General features: G+C 47.5%; 4 protein-coding genes across 7 annotated transcripts in view; 2 read left to right on the forward strand and 2 right to left on the reverse strand.

Moving 5' to 3' along the window:
- Window positions 1-270: 270 nt before the first annotated feature.
- eif3c (eukaryotic translation initiation factor 3, subunit C) lies at window positions 271-7929 on the forward strand. 2 transcript variants are annotated; one of them, XM_089015530.1, is made up of 23 exons: window positions 271-405; window positions 1089-1206; window positions 1299-1364; window positions 1457-1646; window positions 1794-1919; window positions 2018-2069; window positions 2169-2293; window positions 2373-2503; window positions 2634-2784; window positions 2876-2979; window positions 3134-3275; window positions 3365-3490; window positions 3552-3645; window positions 3716-3903; window positions 3975-4199; window positions 4264-4455; window positions 4989-5160; window positions 5223-5382; window positions 5453-5518; window positions 6361-6448; window positions 6542-6707; window positions 7615-7656; window positions 7722-7929. In XM_089015530.1, exons 2-23 carry the CDS (start codon window positions 1109-1111, stop codon window positions 7802-7804), a joined length of 2787 nt encoding a protein of 928 aa, XP_088871656.1. In that variant the 5' UTR covers window positions 271-405; window positions 1089-1108; the 3' UTR covers window positions 7805-7929. The 2 variants fall into 2 exon arrangements, with proteins under 2 accessions (XP_088871656.1, XP_088871655.1); XM_089015529.1 differs by having other exon boundaries at window positions 7615-7929.
- Window positions 7930-7977: 48 nt separating this feature from the next.
- On the reverse strand, window positions 7978-11204 carry prodh2 (proline dehydrogenase 2). Its single transcript, XM_089015559.1, has 9 exons — window positions 10898-11204; window positions 10060-10250; window positions 9853-9979; window positions 9612-9764; window positions 9397-9540; window positions 9156-9322; window positions 8397-8507; window positions 8232-8320; window positions 7978-8150 (listed from the first exon to the last, which is right to left on the reverse strand). The coding sequence occupies exons 1-9, from the start codon at window positions 11126-11128 to the stop codon at window positions 7978-7980; spliced, it is 1386 nt and encodes a 461-aa protein (XP_088871685.1). The 5' UTR covers window positions 11129-11204.
- Window positions 11205-11323: 119 nt separating this feature from the next.
- Window positions 11324-16408, reverse strand: tbx6 (T-box transcription factor 6). Its single transcript, XM_089015600.1, has 8 exons — window positions 15431-16408; window positions 14990-15209; window positions 14492-14759; window positions 14261-14404; window positions 14116-14186; window positions 13973-14031; window positions 13655-13895; window positions 11324-13587 (listed from the first exon to the last, which is right to left on the reverse strand). Exons 1-8 carry the CDS (start codon window positions 15498-15500, stop codon window positions 12915-12917), a joined length of 1746 nt encoding a protein of 581 aa, XP_088871726.1. The 5' UTR covers window positions 15501-16408; the 3' UTR covers window positions 11324-12914.
- A 1001-nt stretch (window positions 16409-17409) lies between these two features.
- Window positions 17410-21043, forward strand: part of fbxl15 (F-box and leucine rich repeat protein 15) — a 48073-nt gene continuing 44439 nt past the window's right edge. The window contains exons 1-4 of one of the 3 annotated variants that reach the window (XM_089015574.1): window positions 17410-17746; window positions 18173-18326; window positions 18426-18928; window positions 19540-19720. In XM_089015574.1, the coding sequence (XP_088871700.1) occupies window positions 17745-17746; window positions 18173-18326; window positions 18426-18928; window positions 19540-19720 (840 nt within the window). In that variant the 5' untranslated portion in view covers window positions 17410-17744. The remainder of the gene's footprint in view (window positions 17747-18172; window positions 18327-18425; window positions 18929-19539; window positions 19721-21043) is intronic. The other 2 variants (XM_089015575.1, XM_089015577.1) reach the window with 2 other exon arrangements.

The raw sequence follows: 21043 nt of genomic DNA on the forward strand, positions 1-21043 counted from the left end.
GTGGCCTGAGTGTGTGTGTGTGTGTTACTTCCGGGTTGGCTGAATGTTGGCGCGTCTGGCTACCGCTGCTCACTTATCCTCTGGTTGTAAAGTGTCCTTGAGAGTTTTGAAAGGCGCTCATAACTACAATGTATAATAATAATTAATATTATTAAAAATAATTCTACTATTTAAAAGAGCATAAATTAATAAAAATAGCTGACGATACCGACTTTCGACGCTCAGGGTCGCTGTAGGCGTGGCTTGACCAAAGCGCTGAGGAATTGCGTCACTTCCTTTTCCGGCCGCGAGTCATCCGTATAGACCGCCGCACGATTTCTCCGTGTCAACGCAGCAGCAAAACTGGATTTTCTAAACACTCAAACAACACAGAAGCACAACATAACACATTTCAAAAGGACGTAGGTGAGTTTCAGGCAATAAAATGTGCTCATCGGTCGACTCTTGTTCCTTTTTTGCCCTTGTGAAGCACGAATGCTAACGGAAGAAGCTTTCCTTAGCATTAGCCCCGGTACACGTTAGCACGCAGCCGAATTGGAAGCTAACCGCGTCGTTGACGATTCTGACAACTTTGGGATCATAACATCGGCTTTGCCGAATTAGAAATCAACTCGTGAGGTCTATCGTTTATCGTTTGCTCAAAGAGTCATTTTCTAACCATCTTAAAGAACATGATAAGCATCTGACGTGGTCAATAATCAAACACAATCACACACAAGTCCAAATAGACGCGGCATAGATTACAAACCATAATGTCGTGTTGTTCTTGTTGGCTCAAATTGAGACATTTTCTTGTACTTTTTCAGGCTAAGCGAAATAACAATAATGGCTTTAGATTGATTTAGATTTCGGTTAAGATTGTATTGTCCTCGATTTACAAATAATTCTGATATAGTGAAGAAAAAGCACAAAGAGGTAACACTTTAATGTGTTCATTGTAATGTGGCTGTGAGAAGTTGTGGGATAAAGCGACAGATTAAACAAATGGTTACTTTGCATGCGGCATCTAATTGCGTTATGTATTTTCCCTAAGATTGTGTGATTGTAATGGTCTGCATTTTTTTATCATATACGTATATTTTTTCTAGATTGAGCCCTTTCTTCAGCAATGTCTCGTTTCTTTGCCACCGGGTCTGACAGCGAGTCAGAGGAGTCCTCGTCGGCGGATGAGATTGCACCTAAAGCACCCGGCACAACGCTCAAGCAGTGAGTCCAATGAATAAATATGAGCGTCTCTCCGCCATTGCATTGTTCCATTTTACATTGAAGCCAACTCACACGTGCGACTGACCCCGCAGGTCGCTGCTTCTCAGTGATGATGAGGAGGACACCAAGAGAGTCGTACGCAGTGCTAAAGACAAGCGGTTAGACCCCCCGCGGTCTTAATATCAAGTTAAACCCGCCTTTGGTCCTGTGAGCATCATGCATGAACTATGATCTATGTCCTGCGTCGTAGGTTTGAGGAGTTAACTAATCTCATCAAGACGATCCGCAATGCCATGAAGATCCGCGACATGGCCAAGTGCCTGGAGGAGTTTGAGCAGTTGTGTCGAGCGTTCCTCAAAAGCAAGAACATCGTGGACAAAGAGGGCGTTCCACCTTTCTACATCCGTCTTCTGGCAGACCTGGAAGATTATCTCAATCAGGTCAGTCCTTTCATTTCCTCCTCCGTTAAAACAAAAAAAAAAAAAACATTCTTAAATCTTGGTTGAATTCCAGCGGTGGTGGTGACAAATCACTTTTATGAGCAGCCTTTAGGAAAACAAAATATAAAATTCATGTCCTGTTTTCAGCTCTGGGAGGACAAAGAGGGGAAGAAGAAGATGAACAAGAACAACGCAAAAGCCCTCAGCACATTACGCCAGAAGATCCGCAAGTACAACCGGGATTACGAGACAGAAATTACTGCTTACAAGGAGGTGATTGAGTGACCAAAAAAAACCCGCAGATCCACCACTCAAATGTGTACTTTTACGCGAACGGCATGTTCATTCACCTCTCAATATAAATGTCGTAGAATCCCCAAGAATCTGCTGACGAAGAGGAGGACAAGGGCCCAGATGATTCGGGTACAATAAAGCAGTTTTTTTATTGTTTTTTTTTTGTGTGGTGTCTCTTCTTGCTCTCAAGAAACAGCGTTTCATATGAGCCATTGTTTTGGTCACCAGGTTCATCCTCTGACAGCGATGGAGATGATGACGATGATGGCGTGTCGGCTAAATCCTTCCTGAAGAAAAAGCCGGAACCCACGCCAGATGCCAGCAAGTTCCTCAAGTCCGCCAAAGGATCCGGCGTAAGGAGCCTGAAGACGGTTTCGTTGGATGTGGTGCTTTTTAGACCAACCGTGTTCTAATATTGTCCCCTTTTGACAGGACGAGTCCTCCTCCAGCGAGGACGACGAAGACGACGAGGACTGGGGCTCGGACACCGTAGACACGGGCAGCGAGAGCTCTGACGACGGCGAGGGGAAGAGTGCGTCTCTCGCCATGGTCTTCCTGAAAAAGTGAGTCGCTGCCAAGCCAAAGTTAGTTCTGGACCGAGCGCTGGAACATCTTATCTACTGAGAAGCTGCCTTCATTCATTTTTAACCTCATCAATTTACGTTTTGGCGCGAAATTGTACGCATGGTACAGGGCCCACGCACCCGAGAAGGGCGGCGAAAAGGTGGGGAAGAAGAAGAAACTGAAAAAGAAGGAGAAACTGGAGGAAGAGGGTGAAGAAGAAGGCGGTGAGGAGGTGGAGGGAGGCTGGGAGAAGGTGCGGGGAGGCGTCCCTCTCGTCAAGGTAAGGAAAATGCCCATACGGACGCTTTCCCAGAAAGGCGGAAGTCAACCACCCTGACTTCCTTTTCCCTTGGATTGGTGAAACCCGTCAGGAGAAGCCAAAGATGTTTGCCAAGGGGACCGAGATCAACACGGCCGTGGTGGTGAAGAAGCTCCATGAGATCCTGCAAGCTCGAGGCAAAAAAAGCACCGACCGGTCCGTATTCACTCCATGCACAACTCGATGCCCAAAATGCAATCTGTTAGCAAGCATGTTTTGCCATTGGTCTTCTTAGTTGCCTTTTTGCATTCACGTTTTTATCTAAAAGCGATCTAAGAATGGAAACAATATTGGAATTGTTGTTTGGCAGGAGTGGCCAGATTGACCTGCTCAACGCCTTGTCCGCCATCGCCGCAGAGCATAACCTGGGCGAGGGCGTCCACGTGAAAATTAAATTCAACATCGTCGCATCGCTCTACGATTACAACACCAACATGGCGACTTTTATGAAGGTGGGGATGGAACAAACTTTTTTATACGGCGAGGATGCGCGCCGTTTTCATCCATCACATTTTAATGTCTTTTTTAAACCTTTTTTCAGCCGGAAATGTGGAAAAGGTGTCTGGACTGCATCAATGAGCTGCTGAACATCCTCTATGCTAACAACGACATGTTCATCGGGGAGAACATTGCAGAGGACAGTGAGAACTTGGCCATCTCAGATCAGGTATCTTCAGCCTCGCCCTCCCCCTTTTTGTCCCAGCCTTTTGACCCTTTGACCCCTTCAGCCTTTCAGAGTGCGTGGCTGCATTTTAACTTTGGTGGAGAGGATGGATGAAGAGTTCACGAAGATCATGCAGAACACAGATCCTCATTCACAAGGTAAGCACGTCTGCGCTCTCGGAACCCGCCGGGGCCGGAAGAACGCTCCGACCTCGACCCCCGCCCGCAGAATACGTGGATAATCTCAAAGATGAAGAGCGGGTGTGCAACATCATGGACCGCCTGCTCACCTACTTGGAGAACAAGGGCACCACGGAGGAGATTTGCCGCATTTACCTCCATCGAATCATGCACACCTACTACAAGTTTGATTACAAGGCTCACCGCAAAAGCCTTGGCGTCCAGGCGGAAACGAAGGTGAGAAGATCGGCAAAATTGCCCGTCTGGGTCGCTCTTACGAGGTCTTCCGCCCGCCCGCCGCCGCGCAGTCCCAGCAGGACCAGCAGGAGAGCGAGGGCGAGGACAGCGCCGTGGCGATGGACCGCCTGTGCAAGTTCATCTACGCCAAAGACCGCACCGACCGCATCCGGACCTGCGCCATCCTCTGCCACATCTACCACCACGCGCTGCATTCGCGTTGGTACCAGGCCCGCGACCTGATGCTCATGAGCCACCTGCAGGACAACATCCAGCACGCCGACCCGCCCGTTCAGGTGCGGCATCTCCCGCAAAACCGGCGCCGTGAGGACTTTGACGTTGGCTTTTCCGTCCTCCTAGATCCTCTACAACAGAACCATGGTCCAATTGGGCATCTGCGCCTTCCGCCAAGGCATGATCAAAGACGCCCACAACGCCTTGCTGGACATCCAGTCGTCGGGTCGCGCCAAGGAGCTGCTGGGCCAAGGTTTACTCATGAGGAACATGCAGGAGAGGAACGCCGAGCAGGAGAAGATCGAGAAGCGGAGACAAGTCAGTGCACACCTTGACTATCGTTAACCAAAATGACGTTAAAAAGGAAATATCAGCAAAAATATGGCGACGGTTGGGAAAAAAGTTATTAATACACATCCTTTTTTTTTTCCGTTTGACAGAATTCCTTATGAGAGAAGACTTATGACAGTCTAGCTCGCTACCTAACTATCTATTTGCTATCTATTAGCTCTCTAGATGGCTCGCTAGCTATCGTTTATCTATCTAGCTGGCTAGGTAGCTATCTATTAGCGACTGTATCCTGTGACTATAAAGTGACCTTGAGAGTTTTGAAAGGTGCTTATAAATGAAACGTATTATTATTACTGTATTAGCTAGCTTTCTATCTATTTGAGTTGCTTCCGGGTTGAGTGAACGCTGGCGCATGTGGCTGCCGCTACTCACCCACAGAAAAGCTTCTCCTGTGACTGTCAAGTGACCTTGAGAGTTTTGAAAGGCGCTTATAAATGAAATTTCTTATTGTTATTATGATGATGATAACGTGTTGGCCGTGGCTGGTGTGCGGATCTCAGGTGCCCTTCCACATGCACATCAACCTGGAGCTGCTGGAGTGCGTGTACCTGGTGTCGGCCATGTTGTTGGAAATCCCTTACATGGCCGCCCACGAGTTTGACGCCCGCCGCCGCATGATCAGCAAGCAGTTCCACCATCAGCTGCGAGTGGGAGAGCGCCAGCCGCTACTCGGTCAGTCCGGAAGACGTCGGTGCTTTAGGAATACGTTCCAAGTATCTTTACGTTGCTCACAGGCCCCCCGGAGAGCATGCGCGAGCACGTGGTGGCGGCCAGCAAGGCCATGAAGATGGGCGACTGGCGCACCTGCCACTCCTTCATCATCAACGACAAGATGAACAGCAAAGTGTGGGACCTTTTTCCCGAGACGCAGCGAGTGCGCGACATGCTCGTCAGGTGGGCCTTCGCCATGTTTGCTCGTTTGCCCTCGTCGCCTTGCTAACCGCCATGCTTTTGTTTTGAGTAGGAAGATCCAAGAGGAGTCGCTGAGGACGTACCTCTTCACTTACAGCAGCGTGTACGACTCCATCAGGTCCGTTCTTTCTCATCGCCATGGCAACATCAAGTGCTACAGTGATACCTCAGCTTACGAACTTAATTGGTTCCCAGAAAGTGTGCGTAAGGCGAAATGTTTGTCTTCCAAATATTTAGTTCCCATAAGAAACCATGAAAATGAGAATAATCCGTTCCCAGTTCCCCATAAAACATAATTTTCTACGAAATAATCCGTCAAACTACACAAAATAGACCTTATTTTATGTATAATAAATGTGCTAGTGTATTGTAATTAAAGAAATAAATGGTACTCTATAATAAAGTCGTTTTATTGACCTTTGTGATGGTCGTTAATGTCGTTGCCTCTCGATGATATCTGAGTGAAGTTGCCGTGCTTTCTCTGCGATAATACCCTCACTCACACTGTCCACTGTTAGCTGCTTTTCATTAATCCAAATCAGAACAGAAGTTTTTCAACCTCTTCAGACCGTTACTTAGACAACCCAGAAACACCCTTAGCCACACGTAGCAATAGTCGACTTAGCGTACTGGTACTGGGACGCTAGGTCACACAAACACACACCTTGTTGATGTTTTTCGATGATCTCCTTCTTCTGCTCGACCGTCATTTTCTTTTGTGTCCTCTTCGCCTGCGGTGGGGTCTTTTTCCATCCCATAATAGCCAAAGTACTTCCCAAAATACAAAAGTTCGTAAGCTAAAGCGTTCGTAAGCTGAAGAATCACTGTATTTTAAAAACACCTGCACACCACACAACAATGCAAAGTGAAAAAATGTTTTTAATCAATCAATAGCGAGTTATATTTTCTGCCAGCCACCTTTGTGAAAGCTTTTGGTTTAAATCCCTTTTTATTTCCTAGCATGGCGACGCTGTCCGACATGTTTGAGTTGGAGATCGCGACCGTTCACAGCATCATCAGCAAAATGATCATCAACGAGGAGCTCATGGTAACCTCGGCGCCGCCGGGAGATTCCTTTCTTGTCATTTGTTTAGCTGAATCACGCCGTCCGTCCGTCTGTCCGCCTGCCCGCCGCTGCCAGGCCTCTCTGGACCAGCCCACGCAGACGGTGGTGATGCACCGCACGGAGCCTACCTCCCTGCAGAACATGGCCTTGCAGCTGGCCGAGAAACTGGGCAGCCTGGTGGAGAACAACGAGCGCGTCTTTGACCTCAAGCAGGGCGTCTACGGCGGATACTTCAACAGAGGTTAGCTCGCTCGATTTTCCCTCAAAAGATTCGGTCAAGTACAGTGATACCTCAGCTTACAAACGCCTTAGCTCACCATTTTTTCACCTTACGAACATTAAATTCGCGAGCATATAGTCTCGGTTGACAAACTAGTTTTTGGTGGACCAACCAAACCACACGGTGCCACGGAGGCTGGCGGACTAGTTTTCCACACCCCCTTTCTTTGAGTGCAGGCGTGGTTTGTTATCAAGTGCAGTACTTTTGCTATTATGGGACTGAAAAAGACCCTAACACAGGCTAGTGTTAAGCCAAAAAAGACGAGCGGAAGAAGGAGATCATCGAAAAACACCAACGAGGTGTGCATTTGTGTGACTTAGCGTACCAGTACCAGTATGCTAAGTCGACCATTGCTACGTGTGGCTAAGGGTGTTTCCGTGTTTTCTAAGCAACGGTCTCAGGCAATAGAAGAGGCTGAAAAACATCTGTTGATTTGGATTAATGAAAAGCAAGTAGCAGGGGACAGTGTAAGTGAGGGTATTGTCGCCGAGAAAGCACGGCAACTTCACTTGGGTATCATTAAGAGGCAATTGCATCAACGACTATCACAAAGGTCAATGAAATGATAGTTTATTTCTTTCATACAATATAACAGCACATTTATTGTACATAAAATAAGGTATATTTTGAAAGTTATGTTTTATGGGGACCTGGGAACGGATTATTCTCATTTTAATGGTTTCTTATGGGAAATAAATGTTTGGAAGATGAACTTTTCGCCTTACACACACTTTCTGGGAACCAATTAAGTTTGTGAGCTGAAGTATCACTCTATCTTGGTGCACAAAAAAAGATGTTTTATGATGATTATGCCTTTGTTTTTGAGATTGAATGTCAAATGCTAATTGACTGTCGCTCTCATTCACAGATCAGAAAGGCGGCTATCAACAAAAACAATCGTACCAGAGAGGTAAGCGGCGCCTTTCATTTTGTCTCCGAATCATCATTGATGGATGTACGTACCCCGTGTCGCAGACGGCGGCAAAGGCGGTTACCAATCCAAACAAGGCGGCTACCAGCGAGGAGGCTACAGGAATCACAACCAGGGCAACTATTGATTTGGGATGTTCCGTATTGACAATTAGCGCTGGAAGAACCTCCGTCGCCCGATCCTAAATCAATTCATGTCCTTTCTGATCACTTCAAATAAAATCCTTCCATTGTGAAAAACCCAAAAACGTGATTTTTTTTTTTCTTTCTTTTGTCCCTGGACCGCTTCGCTAACCCTTTTCTAGTGAGCTCTGAACGTAAGTCTCCTGTGAAGCTCCTTCCTGAGCAGGTCCCTCTCCTTACGGATGCCCTTCAGCACCGTTTGGTTCTCCTGGGCCCGGCGCACCAAGTAGGGCAGGGTGTCGTCCACCGAGCCGTACGGGACCGACTTGTACACGGCGTAACCCTCCTTGGCTGCGAAGGGAACGGAGAGAAGAGGTACGATGGGGTGTCGCCGCCCACGACAAAGACCATTTTGGACGCTGGCAAGCTCACCTAAAGTGAGAGAGACGTGATCGCACATCCCCAAAAGTTGACCGAAACACACCGAGCCGCTCGCTTTGTCAATATCCAGTTCTTCAACCCTGGTGGACACCAAAAGAAAAGTTGCATTTTAACATCTCGCCTGGCAAAAATGTCACCTGGTCCACTCGGACTCACCATCGTGCCGCCCGCCTGACGGACTCTTCGTTGTGGGTGGCCACGATGATCCTGTCGCCCGGCGGGTGGTCGGCGATGCGCCTTAGCATCATCTCCAGCAAGCCGTTGTAACTGTCGCGAGGGAGGATTGAGAAAAGCATGTTCATGCCAAGCATTCTACGCACAATCAGGTCCTCTGGTGAGTCTTTTTTGATCTATTTACGTGATTAGATGATTGATTCTCCCTCTGGTGGAGGAACCAAATGTCTTTAGTCTTATTGAGCGTCGGAGTGAGCAAAAAACGTCACTTGCTGGTGGTTTAATATTAATAAAAAGCAGACGGAACGGATTAACAATTTTCACTTTGATTATAATGGGAAATATTGTTTCGGTTTTTGAACAAATCGTTTTTTTGGAACATTTTATGATCGAAAACTAGAGGTATGACTGTACTCTGACTGTCATGACCTGCGTAAGGAAAAAGATGAGATTTCTATCTTTTTGAGTTATTCCGGGTTGAGTGAACGCTGGCTCATGTTGCTACCTATTAGCTAGCTATCCATTTGCTATCTATTAGCTATGTAACTAGCGAGCTAGCTATGTGTTAGTTATCTATTAGCTAGCGAGCTAACTTTCTATCTCTTTGAGTGATTCCGGGTTGAGTGAACGCTGGCGCATGTGGTTGCCACTGCTCACCTACTGAAAAGACTCATCCTGTGACTGTAAAGTGACCTTGAGAGTTTTGAAAGGCGCTTAGAAATGAAATGTATTATTCTTAACTTGTCATTTGTGTCCTCCCAGCAGTCTTGGACGGGATCCGTCCGGCCTTCCTTGGCCGCCAGCTTCCTCTCTTTGTCCATGTAGGCTCCTCGCACCAGCTTGACCCCCAGGCAGAACCCTCCTTGCCGAGATCGATCCATGGCCTCCAGCAGGAGCATCCTGGTCTCCTGAAAAAGGAGATTTGAGCTTGATTTTCATGTTTTGGAGGCCACGTCAAGTTTCGGGAGTGTTGGATTTTGACCTTGAGGTAGCACTGGAAAGTGTACCAGATCCAGGCGCCGTCTTTGTTGAACTTCTTCATCATTGCCATGGAAACCAGGGAGAGGGCGGGGTTCATGTAGGTGTACTCGGCATCCACCAGGACCCGAACTTTGCGGACGCTCGCCTGAGGGACACACGGCGATGGATGCGCTGGACCACCTTTTCAAGCAAGATGGCGACTTGCTAAGCGGCTACCTGGGCTATCCTGTTGAGTCTGCGCAGGCCGCAATGGAAATGCGCCGCCTCGCTCTCCTCCAAACCGGGGAAGTGGACCTCCTCGCCGTCCATGGCTCGGACCAGGAGGTCCAAGTCATACTCTTGTTTGGAGATGATCTTGGTGAGTTTGACCTTGACGCGCACAAACGGATCAACCGATAATTGTGACCATTGCAGGCTGAAAGATGAAAGTTCTCGAGGCCAGCCGAGACGCACTTACACACAACTCCGGACTGAGCAGGGCGGTGACCTTCAGTTGCATCATGGGATCTTTGCTCCAAGCGTTGCTGTGGGACATTCGCACGCACTCCAACATGGCGTCCATGTTCTCGTCGTATCTCTTCTCTCTAGGTAGGACAGACATATTGGCGTGGGCTCTTTCATCCTGGTCATTGCTCCTTCTGGGATCAGACATTTTTTTTCTGACCCTGTGCTCTCCCCCAGATCTTCCTCAATGGGAACGGCTAGCATGGGCCTCAATCCCAGCGTGCTCATCTTCTCCATGGACCGTGAAATCTCCTTCTGGTTCTCGCCGGCCACGAATTGAGCGTAGACCGTCGATCTCATCAGCGAAGCGAACGCCCGCCGGCCCAGAATGCTGCGAGCCGCTGACATCAGCTGCCAAGGAGACGAGTGACCAGGTTATGCTCCCGTTTTTAGCTTAATTGCATACAAAATGGCTTCGAGTTAGCTTTGGAGAATAGCGTAGGACAATTATTATAATCTATTTGCTGTCTATTAGCTGACTAGCTCGCTGTTTGGCTAGCTATCTATCAGCTATCTGGCTGGCTAACTGTTTATTAGATACCTATTAGCTAGCTAGCTAGCCTTCTATCTGAGTTTATGATAATGATAATACATTTCATTCATGATTATTATTATAATACATTTCATTTGTAAGCGCCTTTCAAAACTCTCAAGGTCACTTTACAGTCACAGAATGAGTTTTTTCAGTAGGTGAGCAGTGGCAACCACATGCGCCAGCGTTCACTCAACCCGGAATAACTCAAATAGATAGAAAGTTAGCTCGCTAGCTAATAGATAACTAACACATAGCTAGATAGTTAGCTTGCTATCTTATCGATATCTCATAGCTAGCTAGATAACTACCTAGATAGCTTATGAATAGCAATCCCTGTGGAACATTTTAAATGAGGTTTTCATTTTTTTTTTAAATAGTTTTGAGAAGGGTTGAACCTGATCCATCGCTGAAAAAAACACTTGAGGGGGTAATTATTTTTTTTGTTGTTGATTTAGTGCCTCACCTTATGACAGTTGTTGACAAGCACGGGAAAGGAGCAAAATCGGAACACCGCCAAGGCGCGACATAACTCCCTCAGGCTCTTCACCCGGAACGCGCTGGGATCCTCAAAGGTCAAAGAGGTCGCCGGTGAGGTCGCCGACTTTTGAGCCGTCCTCATCCTGGGGGCGGCGGAGGATACGAGTCTCGCGGAGAGAAGGTACGGGCGCCAGCGGCACATGCGGGTGCACGTCATCTTCGAGTGCGTTTGCCTCGAGTGTTCCTTGTTGACACGATTTTAGCTGTTTAGCCACGTCTACGCGCATGCGTCATTTACAAACAGTTTTGGGAGAATAAAAAAAAAAAAAAGTGTCGTCTTTGCGCCTACCTACTGGTTAATAAGTAACTTTTGAAATTAGAGCCAAGTTGACCCTTGGCAATATTCGCTGAAAATGTCCACCAGACTCATTAGAATGCTTAGACATTTTCACATTTGCTAACTGGATTCCTGATCAAATAAAAGATCCATTAAAGGACAACCGACATCACTCTTTTGTTTCCTTACTGACATCAGAAAAACGTCATCGCGTCCCAAGATGTGTTCTTAAATGTCCACCATTTTTCTTTAGTGTGTGCTGTTGAATGAGGTTAGCGGTCCTTCTGGAATCGAGTTGAGACCTCAAAGTGAGGGTTAATTGTCAACATATCATATTTGGGGGCGGCCGGCTTACATATTGATAGAGTGTCACCCAAAATGGCGTGACAGAGACAATCGGTAAGTTTGCAGAAGAAATGATTCACCTCAAATTCCCTTCCAGCCTTGAAACACACACAAATGGACAAAGCAAACGACAACGAAAACAACACCGGCGCAGAGCAACAAATTAGCGACACATTTTGGAAAAGATGTCAAGCCGATAAATTGTTATTAATGTCCTCCGCTGCACTGCAATGGCTACTTCGGCCAAAGCGCTATTTACAATTCAGTTTCTCCGAGAACCCCCACTTAACTCATTCACTGCCATTCACGAATTGATTCGGGAATTTTATTTTCATGCTTGGGTGCCGATAAAGGGCTGGCCATGGCCTCCGGCAATGTTTTTCTTTTCCGCAAGGGGGCAGCATTTCCCTTTTTTCCACGTGAGCGCTTTGATGCAGCTTTGGCTGTTGTTAAAGCACTATCTAAACCCCCCAAAAATATGTTTTATGGTGACCTGGGAACGGATTATTCTCATTTTAATGGTTTCTTATGGGAAATAAATGATTGAAGTCGAACTTTTCGCCTTGCACACACTTTCTGGGAGTCAACGAAGTTCGTAAGCATGAAGTATCACTGTTTGTATGTATTGTATTGTATTTTGAACAGCCACCCTCATTTCAAGCTCAGATAACTCCAGACCCATATCACTTGGGAATTAACTTTTTTTTCCTGATAATAGAAGAGAGTCTAAGGTTTATAACACTGTATTTAATAAAAATAATAATACATTTCATTTATAAGCGCCTTTGAAAACTCTCAAGGTCACTTTACAGTCACAGGATCAGTTTTTTTCTGTGGGTGAGCAGCGGCTACCACACGCGCCAGCGTTCACTCAACCCGGAATAACTCAAATAGATAGAAAGTTAGCTAGCTAGCTAATAGATAGCTATGAGGTTGCTAACTAGCTATATAGCCAATCACTAGTTAGCCAGCTAGATAGCCGAATAGATAGCTAGATAAATTAAAAGAATTGAATAGAGGAAGCTTTTCACTCAACCCGTAATAACTCAAATAGATAGAAAGTTAGCTAGGTAGCTAATAGATAACTAATAGGTAGCTAGCTCGCTAGTTAGCTAGCTAATAGATAGCAAATAGATAGCCAGCTAGGTAGCTAGCCAGTTATTTAGCTAGCTAAATAGCTAGAGAACTAGTTTATGTAGTCCTAAAAGTCAATATTCTGTTGGTCCTGGAATTCTAGTGACAATGACAAAAACCCTGGCACTGGAGTGGACACATCATCTGGCATTCAATGAGTTAAAGGTCACAATGAACTGCATATTGATCAGAAAGACGTCCATTGCCGCTCACATCCAGGAAGTCTGTAGAGCGACCTGAATGGGATGGCGAGAGACGGGCGAGGGTCCTGCCGGAGCCGCACGGGGTACGGGGAAAAGGACGCCGGGTACACGGGCGGGTACTGCGGGACGGCGCCCAGCTCCAGCGAGGCGTGCGACGGGCTCCCGTCGTTCACGTTTGGAGGGTGAGGAGCGGTCGCCGAGCAAGAGGAAGCTTGGAAAGACGGCAGGGGGAAGGTGACGGGGGCGCGATTTGGCCCGCTCATATTGCCGAAGTGGCTTGGGAACGACAGGCTCGGCATCTGGAAAGCCAACGGTGGCGGCGGGACGCCCGACGGGGGCCGCGCCTCCGGGTTTGAAAGCAGGCCGTTTGGGTAAATGAAGGCTTCCGGGGTTTGATGGGTGGCGGGGGGGCAAACGTGGCTACCGGCAAGGCTGACGTCTTCTTCGGGTGGCGAGACCCCCTGATAGGACGGCGAAGAGGAGGAGGATTGGGGCGGAGTCGGGAAGGCGAAGGCGGTCTCCCGCAAAGATGGCGACGCCAGGGTGGCAGAGGAGGAGAGCGCCGACGGGTAGTCCAGGGGACCCTCGGGGGGCTGAGGGAGCCCAACGAACGCCGGCGAGCTGCCTTGGAAGGTCGAAGCGAAGGCCGAATCGGAACTGGAGATGACGCCAACGTGCGCTCCATGACAACATCCAAATGATTTTAGCTTCCTCATTAGCTTACCTGTCAATGAGTGCGTTGGTGACATCACTTCCTGTCCGATCTTGCGTTCCGCCACTCAGAGAGAGACTCAAGTCTGGAAGCTGGGAGGTCACGAAGGCCTCGTCCAGGTCCAGAGGCGGCTCGGGGACCAGACCCCGCTGGAAGGCCCCATCCAGGGGATGCAGTGTGGCCAAAGCGAGGGCCTGCAGGTCCGCTCCGCTCATGTTTGGGATGGCGGCGGGGTCGCGGGGGTCACTGTTCCCTGTCGAAGACACGATCTGCAATTGATGTGTGGCCAAAGGGGAGTCTGGCGCTCAAAGCTTTAGCTTAGCCACTGACCTAGCGCCGCCCTTCCCGTCACGTTTGCTTGTTTTCGCTTCTGTCTCGCATCCCTTTGTCTGTCGAGGGGCGGAGAAAGAAAAAACCTTTAGGGAATAACATGAAACCGTCCGTCCACGTTCTCCGACTTGGCCGTCCGTTACTTTTTGCTGTTCATGCCGTCCTCCCGGAATCCTTTAGCAAAGGGGTTAGCGTTGATCTTCATCTCTGTGATCTGCACACAAAAACAAAAGCGTTTGGCACGCGGAGGAAGTTCCGCTCCGCAAGGTTAGCGTTGTGTGCAAGTACTTTGCTATTCTGGTAGGCGGTGACGGTGATGAACTGCGTCTCGGGGAAGACAAAGGAGTGCTGCCCCCCACCCCAACTTAGCATGTCTCGGGCCTCGATTACGTGCACTCTGGGCTGGTAGCGATGAAGCGAGTGCAGGATGATCTGGAAAGAACAACAAGAGAAAAAAAAAGGTTGGACTTGTTTCCTGGCGTCACCTTTCGTTTGGGTCTCGGGGACGGCGCCGCCTACGTGTCCTTGCGCGTCCAGCGTGTTGTTGGTGAGCTTGGCGGAGTGAAAGGAAATGGCGCGGCTCTGCCAGTGAGCGCCGGTGGCGGGGGAATCCGGGTGGATGAACACCCGGTCGGGGAGCCGGGCTTCGGCCCCGCCCGCCGCTTGCCATCCGCCGCCTTGGAAGCGGTAGCGCCAGTTGTCCATCGGGATGATGTCCAGGAGGAGGATGTAGCGCAGGGACGGGTTCAGGCCCGATAGCTTCAACTTCAGACCGGGAAACATCCGTCTGGGCGAGGGAGAGCGACATTAGGCTACATTTAAAAGAGTTAATTCCCAAGTGATATGGGTCTGGAGTTATCACACCTTGAAATGGGGACGGCTGTCCAAAACGGAATGCAAATCTACATACATATAGTTTATAGAGCACTTTAACTATTAACAGCTGAGGCTGGAACGAAGCGCTAACGTGGACAAAACATTGCCAGAGGTCTGACCGGCGCTCTAAACGTCGCCCACCTGCCCTTTTTGGTGATGATCATCTCCGTCCCCGCGCTGCTGAACTGCTTCCACAGGGACGAGTTCTCCAGATCCATTTTGACGTCGTCTTTTTGCGCTTGGGCCGCGGGCTCGCCGTGCAGGACGGCTGGCGGCGCCAAAAGCCTGGCGGGGGGCGGGACTTTGGCCAACCCGTCACACGTCGAGGGGAACGGCGGCAGGTGGGCGGCGGGCTCTCGATCTTGGAGGGAAACGTTGGCAATCAGATGACAGTTTTGCCCCCCAAAAATAGAATGCTTGCGTCTAAACTGGAGCATTAAAGAGGGTGCATCTATCGCTAAGTCATATTGTGGCTTCCCTGTCTGCTTTAAAGTTGATTTTCAGGATTTTCCCCTTCTATTATTGCTCCCCAATGTTCAATTGTCTCAAACGTGTGGATTTTGAATGTTGCGACCATCTCACCTGTGTAGAAGCGGTCTCCGATCCGCTGAGGGCCCACCGGCAAACCGGGGTAGGCGTCCACTGCCAGCATGACGTGCCTCGGTGCTCTTTAGTTGCAGAAAAATTCGGCGTCCTTCTCCCCACTGCTCTTTCTTTTAAGCTCAATGCTTCCTTTTTTTTGCTTCTGCTCCCGTTCGTCCGCTAGCTTGGCTTCAGTCAATGCCCCCGTCCTGCTTTCCGCTCCATTAAATAGGTGTGTGCTAGGCCAAATGGTGGCATTTTCACACCGACCTTCTTCACACCTTGCATTCCATCCCTCTATCCTGTCCATCTACCCCAATCAATTCATTCACGACGACAACTGCTTTTTAAAATTGTTTGGATTAGCATACTTTGTTGTTGTCGTGGCAAAATAACAACCGTAAATGCTATAGCTATCTAGCTGGCTAGCTTTCTGGTTGGCACTCCATTAGCTATATAGCTGTATGGCTATCTATATAGCTATCTATTAGCTATCTATTAGCTAGCTAGCTTTCTATCTATTTTAGTTACTTCCTGTTAGCTATATAGCTGTATAAGAATAATAATAATGACAATAATAATCCATTTCATTTAGAAGCGCCTTTCAAAACGCTCAAGTTCACTTTACAGTCACAGCATCAGTTTTTCTGTGTGTTGGAGCAGCGGCAGACACACTCAACCGGAATAACTCAAATAGATAGGAAGCTAGCTAGATAGCTAATAGATAGCAGCTAGCTAGCTAGGTAGCCAGTTAGATAGCCAAGCTAGATACGCATCTTAGCATGTCATTTTTATTGACAAATATCGAAAGTGTGATCGAATACAAATACTTTCCACCTGTAAGACTATTATGGGATCTCCAAATGCGACGTGTCAGGCCTCCTGGTGCGCTTTTGACGACACGGGACAGCTGATGAAGTGAGAAAATGTCCTTTACAAGCAGATCCCCTGCGACTCCCCGATGGCCCGCTGACACGTCTCTTCCTCTCAAGAGTCTCGCTCGGGTCAGCGGGGAGTCGGCGGAGGAAGACAAGTGGCCAGCTGACCGCAATTTGGCCACACGGACAACAGCGATGATGTTGGAATTAGGACAAAAGTTTGACGTCACGGTCTAAGAATTTAAAACTTTGCTTTTAGGAGCATTTTCAATGGGAGTCGCTCAGCACCCGTTGATCGGCATTTTGAGTGCTTCTATTGCCACTTCATCACAATATTTGTGTCAAACAATTTTTAACAGCCATTGACGAAATAACGTGTTAAACATTGTATAACAAGTCATTCATATTCAACAAAGCAAAGTCTAACTTCATCTAACTTGTTGCTAGGCAACGGTAACAACTGGAGTCGGCTAACAGCCAAAAGCGAGTCTTGTGTTATTTTAGTTGTTGTTTGCTTTGTCCATTTGTGTTTGTGTGTTGACAGGCCTTGAGGGGAAGTTGAGGTGTAAGTGTGGTTTACTCCTGTTTTTACAAACTAACAGGTGGATAACAGCCATTAATGTGCTTGCAACTTGCGTTGCTGTTGTTGTTGTCGTCTTAATGCTGCTTGCAGAGAGAGAGAAAAGAGCTTAGGTGGGGGTTCAGTGCATTCATCGTTAGCATTAGCCTGCTCCTTGACAATGGAGTGCTAAGTTGTTTGAAGTGAATCTTTGTTTGATTATTGAGGTCGAAGGGTCGTCAGACACACTGAATTAATGGAATCATGCATTAGCGAACTCGATTCAGAAATCAAAAGTCACCTTTTAGAATGGATGTAGCTCTCTTTTTCTCTTTGCCTCCTAGTAATGTAATAATGAGCAATACCTTTCAAAAGCCATCTGTTTAAAATTGCATTTGTGGTCTAGTTTAATCAGCTATTTTATTATTTATCATTTTATTTATGGTTTTATTGTTCTGTGTATTGTTCTTTTAATTGTAAATCGTCCTTGGGTGTTCAGAAAGGCCATTGTAAATTAAATGTATTATTAATAATAATGATACTGTAGCCAAAAGTGCCATATCTCTGGCTTCAAAAATAAATAAATAAAAGAAAGAAATGTTGAATATAAGACTGAGGGAGAGGGCGGGGGTTAAATGAAATTCTGTCGGTGATTTATTTTGATACGGAAATGGTGAAATAATTTGAAAAGAAAAAAAAAGAATTTCCGGAACAGTTGCGGGAGCCCAACAGCAGGCGGCGCCCATTTTGTAACCAGGCAGGATGCTCATTCCCGAAGAAGAAAATGGCTGTGACGACATCGCAGACTTTGGACGTTCACTGAAAATAAATTAAAACGCCTTTCATTCGGTTTGGTATGGAAGACGAAGCGTGAAAAATGTAAGAAATTATTAATTTCTCCTTTGGGAAGCTTCCGAGAACGTCACCTAAAATGTCGGACGCGTAATATGATTGAGTTTGGTCATCGTGCAAGCGCTCGACATGAATCACTACATTACACTGTTTTATGTCTTCCATAGTTTAAAAAAAATAAAGGGGAGTAAATTTAGTCACAAAGTAGCTATTTCTGTAAAAAATACACACTGAATTACAAGTGCAAATGTGAAAAAATATTCGTAAATAAAGATACAGTATACACAGGTGTGGGTTTGTAAATGTCGGGAGTATACGTAAAAAAATCGACCGCAGTATCAGAGTAATTGTACTTGTAACGAATATTTATGGAGTAGTTTTTCTATTCGTGACATGAAATTCAAAGTTTGCAAGTGCAATACGGTTTTGTCCTAATGCTATTTTCTCCACCAGGTGTCGCCTTTTGACGTTACCGTGGGAGGACGTCCTGCTTTCGCACATTTTATGTCGCTTACCTTTGAGGCAGCTCGTGGCCTTGCAAAGAGTCAGTAAGCGATTCCGCCAGCTCATTCGACTCTTTTTTGCCAAATGTTCGAGTTTCGAGGCAGTGAGTATTTGTTTTCTTCTCTGCCACTGTTTTTGGGGGGAAGAGCGAATTTCTCGCTCGACTTGCCAGTCGGGTTAAAATAATAAGTCTGTTGGACAGGTTGGACTTCATGTTCCAAAGGAGGCCTTTTCCTCTCTGGTGAAGGACAACGCGGTTCTCCGCAAACTGTCCCTCGAGAGCTGCTCCCCGTGGCTAACGGACGACGACCTGCTACCCGTTCTCAGTCGGAACCGCCGCCTGACGACGGTGGACGTGAGCGGCTGCGCGGGCCTAACTCACCACTCGCTAGCGGCCGTGTCTTTGACCTGCGCGCACCTGCGCCACCTCGCCGCCGCCGGTTGCGCCTTCGTGGACGGGCCGTCCCTGCGCAGCCTCGCCGACCGCTGCGGGGCGCTGCGCTCGCTCGACGTTAGCGGCTGTTGTCGGCTAGGGGACGACGCCGTCTGCTACCTGGCCCGCAAGTGTCCGCGTTTGAGGCGTCTTTCTTTGGCTTTCAATGAAAAGATCACGTGCGCGTCGGTGGAGGAGGTGGCCAAGAACTGCAGGGGCCTCCGGCATCTGGATCTGAGTTGCTGTCTGCGGGTTCGGGATCAGGCCATCAGGTACTTAGTTTGGAGTCCATTTTGAAATGTTTCAGCTTGTTCGCCCATGTTTGCCTTGTTTGAAAGGAAACATATCACAGCACCAAACTGAAAAATGTCCACTGGAGTGAGAAGATCTGCTCACAAAATTACCCGACGGGCTTGTGTGCAAAGTCCTCCATTTTTCATGGACTCCAGAGTCTGTTTTCCCGCCCTACTCGTAGAAATCTGAAGTTTTGGAGTGGATCAAAAAGCGGCACCCCGTGGCTCTAAATCAGGGGTGTCAAAGTCACATTGTAGTTGTGGTTTCCTCTCTAGGGGCTGTTATGAATTTGGAGAAGCCATTAGAAGGTTTCATCCACTCCTCGTATTACCTGTAGAGCGCACAACAAATTGATAAATGACTAGTTTTCAAATTTGAAGTCATAAATCATGACTTAATATGGTTTATATACAGCAATTTTTTGTTGCTACTTTAGCTAGCATCATGGAATTTCAAAAGTTATATTTGGTTTCGCGGGCCGAACAAAACGGTGTGGCGGGCCGGATTTGGCCCCCGGGCCTTGACTTTGACACCTGTGCCCTAAAGCAACACGGTCATCCCAAATTTAAAGCTCCGCTTTTGTTCGCAGGACGCTTGCCGAGTACTGCCCCAAATTGCGGTCCCTGAAGGTCAAACATTGCCACCGGGTGACCGAGGTCAGCCTGGAGCCGCTACGCAAGCGCCGCGTGCTAGTGGACGTTCGTCCGCCGCCTGGAAGGGAGCGGCTCGCCCTCGCCCCGCACGCCGCCGGACCTTATGTCAATATCCAGGTATAAGCCACAATAATATTTCACATTTATTGATGACTCGGACGCTTGTTTGATGTTGTCCTTTTCACCGATGTCGTTCGCCTTCCAATTCATTGAAAATGTAACAAAAAGTGATTTTGTGTGTGTATGTAACTGCATTGTGTTTAGGTTGTGCTTGGAAAACAATTTTTTGGCAAAAGGGATCAAACAATTGGGTGGGATTTTTATGTTGCACAAAACATTTGCGGCGCCCGAATTGTACAAGCTCCTTTTGATACACATACAAACAATAAAATGTCATGTTTGAGTGTTCAGTGTTGTCATCCGTCGCTCTACCAGCAGAGGTCAGCGTTGAGCCATAATTACAGATCTCATCTAGTCAAAGAAGAAAATAATAATAATAATCCATTTCATTTTTAAGCGCCTTTCAAATCTCTCAAGGTCACTTTACAGACACAGTATCAGTTTCTTTCTGTGGGTGAGCAGCGGCAGCCACACGCACCAGCATTCACTCAACCTGGAAGTAACTCAAATAGATGGAAAGCTAATAGATAGCTCGCAAGATATTTAATAGATAGCTAGCTTCCTAGCTAGATAGATAATAGCTAGCCAGATCGCTAGCTAATAGCCAGCTAGATAGCTAGCTAATAGACAGCAAGCTAGGTAGCCAGCCAGATAGCCAGCCAGATAGCTAGCCAGATGGCTAGCTAATAGACAGCAAATAGATAGCCAGCTAGGTAGCCAGCCAGGTAGCAAGCTAGGTAGCCAGCCAGATAGCTAGCTAATAGACAGCCAGCCACATTTTGATATGATAGTCACTTGCAAATTGAGCCATTGTGGTTTTTTTTTCAGTATTTATGGACAGAACCGCCATCCCCAGCCTTGAGATTTTTAAAGCCCCTGCGCCAAAAACAAATGTTCACCATTCCAATTGACTTTTCCGCATGTTTTTCTAAGACCTGAGTGATGAATTTCAGAAAAATAGACTTTGGAAAAGTGAAAAAAAAATCACCGCCGCCATTACAAAAATGCAAATGGTGGTTTTTATTTAAGTCAGCATTAGAAAGCCACAACCCCCCCCCCTCCTGTTTTATGACACTGCCTTTGTTGATGGCTGCTTACACCATCTCGTCTCCCGCCACGAATAACCACTAGCGGTGCACTTAAAGGGGAGCGAGCGTGAACATTTCCACAGCGTCGCTGAAATCACATTACGTTTGTGCTCAATTGACTGAATGCAGATTCTGTTAATGAACAAACAGGCAGGCCACCCTCAGGCGCCCGACGGGCCCGACCCCGGCGCAAGCTAATCTGCCATGCTAATTAAATCCTGACTCCGCGCGC

Source organism: Hippocampus bargibanti, linkage group LG15, assembly GCF_051943395.1.
Source record: "Hippocampus bargibanti isolate YZ-2025 linkage group LG15, ASM5194339v1, whole genome shotgun sequence".
Taxonomy (NCBI): domain Eukaryota; kingdom Metazoa; phylum Chordata; class Actinopteri; order Syngnathiformes; family Syngnathidae; genus Hippocampus; species Hippocampus bargibanti.